This window comes from Sinocyclocheilus anshuiensis, unplaced genomic scaffold, assembly GCF_001515605.1.
Source record: "Sinocyclocheilus anshuiensis isolate Anshui unplaced genomic scaffold, SAMN03320099.WGS_v1.1 scaffold273, whole genome shotgun sequence".
Classification (NCBI taxonomy): domain Eukaryota; kingdom Metazoa; phylum Chordata; class Actinopteri; order Cypriniformes; family Cyprinidae; genus Sinocyclocheilus; species Sinocyclocheilus anshuiensis.
Genome location: NW_015540857.1, coordinates 1,146,350 through 1,153,026, shown reverse-complemented (window position 1 = coordinate 1,153,026; position 6,677 = coordinate 1,146,350). Strand labels below are relative to the sequence as shown.

Below are 6,677 nucleotides of genomic sequence, written 5' to 3'. Positions count from 1 at the left end.
ACACACTCACTCACTCACTCACTCACTCACTCACTCACTCACTCACTCACATTATGGAATGTGTGTTGTGACAGCTATGGTGTTCCACAAGTGTGTGTGTGTGTCACTCCAGTTAGCTATTACTTAAACAAATACTGTACAAACACACACAAACAGCAGGGTTTGGTATTGGTGACAGAGAAACAAAATAATATGTTTAGCGAGCTGTTTAGAGAGAAAACTGTGTGGTGGGGTAGGGGTTGCCATAGAGAGTGTGTATATTCATTTATGCGTGTGTGTGGGCATATGTTGTGTGTCTCTCCAAGAAGGCAGAAGGCCACACTAACAAAAAAAAACAACAGCAGCAACAACAAAATAAACACTAAAATAACAAACTTCATTCAAATGCTCTAAATTTAAAATAAGTTTCATAATTAAATCTACATACAGATGTAGTTACTAATTGACATTACAAATTAGAGACTAAATGATTAACCGTAAAAAAAAAAGCTATCACGTCTGATGTGAAACAGTAAAACGTTGTTGTCCGAGTTGTTCGTTTTTTGGCCTGTAACTGTGGTTGGAACATGAGCTGAAAGTCCTGCGGCTGCATGTGTTTTCAACTTCACATTTTTCTACTTAACTTCTGGCACTGGGAATTATCATTCTGTCAAACTAAAGAACCCTCCCTTCCCTCTGTCTCTCTCTCTCTCTCTCTCTCATAAACACCCCCTCTGTCCTGGAATCTGGCACATTATAAATGTGTTTGTCCTGTGTGGATTGTACATACCGTGTCTGGCAGAGTTAGCGGTGGGCGGGAATGCTTCGTTCTGTCAGAGTAAATCCTGGACTGTACCGTCCTCACAAAGAAAAACATCTCCAAAGTTTTAGCCAGAAGGGAAATGCTACATCTGGCAAGGGTCTAGTTATTAGCAGTGTTTGCTAAGGCAAGCATCAGTATTTTTATTTGAGTAAGGGATTTGAAGAATTATCTTGTGCTTGTGTAAATCATTATTTAGCATTGCACCAGTGACAGAGAACTGGAAGTGTTCAGTGTGCTGAGATTTTTTTATATAAATAAAAACCTATTTAAAAGCTTTATTCCTTCTGAAAGCAAAAGTGTGCATTTATGTGTAAATGTTTCATGTTTAGTATGTCTGAAAAGGGGCTTCAGTGGTTTAAAATTCATGAGTGCTTTCAAATTACTGTCTGTACAGTGTCTCCAAGTGAAAGTTAAATGAGGTTAAGTAATATATTGACGGCCCTCCAGACAGATACACTATCCTTGTCTAGTTCTTTGTGCATACTAATGTTCAAGTGAACTTTGTTCTTCCTGACCAATCCACCTTTTTGTGTTACAGGCTCCCCGTATTATGACAACGTCAGGCCGCTTTCGTATCCAGACTCCGATGCCGTCATCATATGCTTTGACATCAGCCGACCAGAGACCCTGGACAGCGTCCTAAAGAAGGTGAACATTTTCCCAATCTGTAATAACTGATTCAACACACTTAAACAAGTAAAACTAATTCTTTGATTAACATCCACTGTTGTTCCTGGAATAATAGTCCTATCAAACAATCAGATGTTAGGATTGGAGTTGGGGTCTTGAAGAACATCTCTATCAACCAAGTAGATTTATGACTGGGGTTGGGGTTTTGAAGAACATTCCATCAACCAATCAGATTATCGGACTGGGATTGGAGTCTTGAACAACATTCCCATCAACCAATCCAAAACAGGGCTCCAAAATGACCTGAGAATCTTGATTGGAGATACCTTCATGTTACAGTTTTTGATGATGGAAATGTTTTAAAAATGTCTAAACAGCTAAAGTCTGTGGCAGAATATGGGTGTGGTGCACTAAATTTTGGGAGTTTCTTGGATATCAAACTGTAGGCTTGACCTCTCTGGTTCCTGACAGTCTAATTGTCTTTTAAATGCCTTGCCTGTAATTCAGAGAAATACTTCTACAAATCCTTTGTGATCTGCCCACTCTTTGTTGCATCCCAATAAAGTCGTCCTTTGTTCAGTAGGGTTGGATATCTTCTTGTAGACTTTCAGTCTGGGGTCAGGTGTCTGGAATGGCCTGTGGCTCCGTTTCACTCAGTTAGGGTGGGCCCCTGGTTTGATAGTATTATGCTGGCATTAACTAGACCATGTGAGTGGAAGTTCAGCCGGGTGGTTTGTCTTAAAACGGTTCAGATCTAGGTCACAGAATCGGAAATACGGTCAGGCTACACGTGGGTACCTAGTGGAATAAGCTAGTGTAGTCTACCGGGACTTTGAGGCCTCTGTGAGCCAGAAGTGAGCACAGAAAGATCATGGGAATGAGGGAATGTAGTGTGTCTGTGTTCTTGTGTGAACAATCGTATGACTGTGTTGTACCTGCCTTTCTCCCGCCAGATTAAATCCGGTGATTTAATGCCACACCGACACATAAAATGCTTTGTTTGGGAAGGACAGGAATGCAGATCACCTGTAGCATTGTTGGGAAGATGCACACACCCTGAAAAGCAGTCATTACAGTGCAAGCTTTATCCTAGCAGGAAGCATGTCCCTTACCTGTAGCAAGGAAGAGTAATACTTTTGTGCTCGTGAAAAAAACAAAAAAGGGATGGGATGGAATATGATATGCTTAGAGAACTGGAACAGGAAACACTTGTTCTTGTCTTTTGTCCTCTCTCAGACAGTGATGGATCAAGGCCAATTGGTTTCATCTTTCCCTTTTGGTTTTGTCTCTTTCTCTCACAGTGGACAGGGGAGATCCAGGAATTTTGTCCCAACACAAAGATGCTGCTCGTCGGATGCAAGTCAGACCTTAGAACGGACCTCACGACTTTAGTGGAGCTGTCCAATCACAGACAGACACCAGTGTCATATGATCAGGTGAGCGGTTTTCAAAAACTGCTTTTGAAATTTGGTTGGATGCCAGTGAGACACTCAACTTTGGCTTGATATCTAACACCCATCTTATTACTTTACCAGTAATTACATTTATCGGCAAGGGCAGTTTGGCAACATTGCAATGGTTTAGGTTACTAATTTAATCCTTGCATTAAATGTCTGAGTGATAAAGAGCGAAATCTTCCTGAGCACAAAGCTAAACTTAATTATGATGAAATTGCAAGTGGTAATCGTAACACTTAAACCGCAAATCGTGATTTTAATGCTAATTGTTGGTTTTGTTTCATATCAAAACTCATTATCCTCTCTTTCTCTTTTAGGGTTCAGCTATGGCTAAGCAGATATCCGCACCTTACATCGAATGCTCCGCAGTGCAGTCAGAAAACAGCGTGCGGGACATTTTCCATGTGGCAACATTGGCTTGTGTAAATAAGAACAACAAAAACATCAAGCGAAACAAATCGTCACGCTCCACCAAACGCATCTCGCATATGCCCAGTCGACCAGACCTAGCTGCCGTCGCAACAGACCTACGCAAAGACAAAGCAAAGAGTTGCACAGTAATGTAATGCAAGGCGTTCAGGGGGAAAGATTCATTCTGGGAAACGGTGAGGGTGGACTGTGGAAGCAAGAAAGGTCTGGAATTGCCTCCAAAGACAAAGCAAAAGTGGAGAGCGGGAATGTTTGCTCGATGTCCCTGAAGGTCTCTCCAGTTTGAGGGTTCCAATTCTTTTTGCCAGAACTTGACAAGCTTGTGGACGTAAACCCATATTATGGCCCCAACCACCTCTCCTAAACTTATCCACTCAGCAGGAGGATGTCACCACCCTCTCGGCCAATGGGAGGTCTTCCTTCCTGCTCCTGGACGTGAAGCTGTTTCCTCTCTGGAGGACTCCTTCTGGAAGCTTCTCCTGCAGGAAAGGAAGGAGGAAGTAGAATCACATAACCATTGAGTCCAGAGTTCCGCTGAGCTTTGGCTCGCAGTTATTTTTAAAAGATGCACGTTTCAGTTGGTATTAACTGTCGCACGGTGGAACAGCGAAGGGGAAGATGACTTCCAAAATGTTGAAATTTCGGATAAAGACAACTCTCGCTTCTTTCTTTTCGAGTCTGTAAAGCTAAATGAGGATATGAAACGAGAGTGTATCACTGTGGCTATGGATCACTTCCTCCTTCGATCCTCCTCGGTCTGTTTTGTTCTTTCTGTAGACCAAGAGCACGAGTTTGTGTGTGTGCGTGGTTTTCGTTTTCTTATGCTAAGCTCAGCTAAAACTGTCACCATGGATACGCCGCTGGTATATTTAAACTCGCACCGTTTTCTGTAGAACTCCTCATAATCACATTACGGTTCATTAGGATTCAGAAAAAGAAAAACCAAAGAACTGGAAGGTTTTCAAGTCGGATGACTCAATGTTTGAATTTCTGAAGTGCATGATGGATGTGTATTTGAGGGCTTTTGGTGGATCAATGAGAATTTCTTTCACGGTTCTGTAAAAACATGGTTCCGCTTGTCTTTATAGACCAGGTATATGGAAGTGCAAATACGACCTTTGAGAATTGACCTGATCATTTAGTATTCATTTGCATTCGGTTTATCCCTGAAGGGGCATTCACACTGACAGCCATTTGCAGTGACAAAGCATCTGGAAGTCATTCATTTGCATTGAGGGTTGGTGATTTGAGGCCAGACTGCTTAGAGTTCAACTTTATGCAAATCTGGAACAATACTTAGGGTGGGACTCTTTTAAAAAAAAAATTAAAAAAAACATGCAAGATGCAACATAATGGCCAAAGATGTCTTGCTGTAGCAGTATCAGGCTAATAGCTAAAGCACAGTACACTGTTAGCGTGCTAATTTAAGCACTACTGCTAAAATATCATGAATGTAACATATTTCAGAAAAAATTTGTTTTTAGCTAAACTAGATAAACTTACTAAACAACCAGTAAATTTTTGGACAACTGATAATCAAAACCAATAGTATAATGAGTCGGTGACATGCAGCGATTTTAATTTCTGTCAGTGTGAATGCTGCATAAGAATAACATCACTATTGCCGTAACAAATAATTGTTTAACACTATTAAAATAGCACAAACTATAGCTTTTCATTGTAAATCGTCTTTATCAGTAAAATGTTACATGAACATTTGTGCCTTTTCTGACATCTGTGAAATTTTGTTTAAGCACAATTGTTGAAATAATAAATAAACAATCAAATTACAAGGTCACATTAAATCTGCACTTCTGTCTGCCCAGTCCAGGGAAAAAAAAAAAAAAAGAAAAAAAAAAAGGTTTTCAAAAAACATTCTCTCCTCTCTATACTAAACTATGCAGTCTGCTTCTGAACACATGCGAGAGGATTGAGATAAATGACTAATGCACATTCTTTCTCTTTCAAAACAAAAAAACATTTGTTGCGACTCAGTATATTGCCTTGCAGAGCCGTGGGGAAAGAAATGCGTCTCACTTTTGTAGTGCTAAAAGTTTCTCAAAACAAAATCTTCAGAAGTTTGAAGCTAGCTGCAAAGTCTCTTTTGCTGCATGTTTGTAGTTGCACTTTTCGTTAAAACTTGCGCAAAACAAACAAAATCGGTCTTTTTTACATTCGTTTTTATTGTTTTTAATGGGTCAGAGAGAATTTCCTCGACTGTGTCACAAAATTTGTTTTCACATAGGCAGTATTAAACAGTTTTGGTGTGTGTAAATGTTGAGAAATGTGTAGGTGCTGTTAAAAAACAAAAACAAAATGTTTCCTAATGTAGGATGTCTGTAATTTTTTAATGCCTTCTGTGTGTTGAAGTCCATGTCTGTTTTTGTTGATGTTGCCATAATATTTATTGAATTATATATTTTTTCCCTTAAAAATAAATGAAAAAATAAAATGAAAATGGATCTTTTTGATATGAAATCTTTTCCTCTTTTCCATTTGCATATTTTTTTTAATTACATTTTTAGAAATATATGATATTCATAAAGCCAGCAGATATATTTCATGCAGTTGAGATTCATCGTCTCATTCCTAATGACTCATTCCTTATTACATTCCGAGTATGTGTGACTTTGCCTTGGGCGTCGGATCTCTTCCTGTGTGTTCCTCAAATTCATTCACGCGGTTTCGGGTCACTTCCCCCTGCGGAAGGATGTGACCTTCAGATGACCTTCACCCGGCCCTTTCCGGAGCCTCCATTCATAAACCCCACAGGCCTACAGCTCAGAGCTGTCTGGCTTCATTTGACTCATTTTGAGCCAATATATGGCCATGATTTCACTCATCTTATTTTTGTATTGCGTATGTCACACTGATGCAAAGAGGAGTGCTTTACCTTGTTCTTTATGCATTTATGCAATTTAAAGCATTCAGTGTGGCTTTCAAATATGGCATCAAATAGACTATATGCGAACACTATTCAACTGAATATGAAAGCTGGGGTTCATGTATAGAGATACCACATCGACAAGCTTCAGTCAAGGCCGGAATCCTAGCCGTCATCTTGTCTTCGTGTGAATGCAGACTAAACACACACTTTTTTACTGTCAAGAGCATCGGGATATTTTCGCTTCTGACAGACAGATATGGCAGAGATAAATCCAGACAATTACAAACACACACTGTGGCCCTGATTAATTGTGCGAGTTGTGAAAGTGCTCTGCTGTTACGCTGAGACAACGCAGAGTGAAAGTGATTCATTGCAGCAGCGTCTGACTGGAACACACATTAATAGTGTTTCCTTTACGCATGATAGCTCATATATCACACGCAGAAACATGGAATAAATTCACACAAAACAT

At 39.9% G+C, this 6,677-nt stretch overlaps 1 protein-coding gene across 1 annotated transcript in view; it reads left to right on the top strand.

Annotated features, from left to right (window-relative positions):
- Positions 1–5,738, top strand: part of LOC107687879 (rho-related GTP-binding protein RhoE-like) — a 12,099-nt gene extending 6,361 nt beyond the window's left edge. The window contains exons 3-5 of the mRNA XM_016485363.1: positions 1,341–1,450; positions 2,734–2,868; positions 3,207–5,738. Of these exons, the coding sequence (XP_016340849.1) occupies positions 1,341–1,450; positions 2,734–2,868; positions 3,207–3,455 (494 nt within the window). The 3' untranslated portion in view covers positions 3,456–5,738. The remainder of the gene's footprint in view (positions 1–1,340; positions 1,451–2,733; positions 2,869–3,206) is intronic.
- The last annotated feature ends 939 nt before the right edge of the window (positions 5,739–6,677 follow it).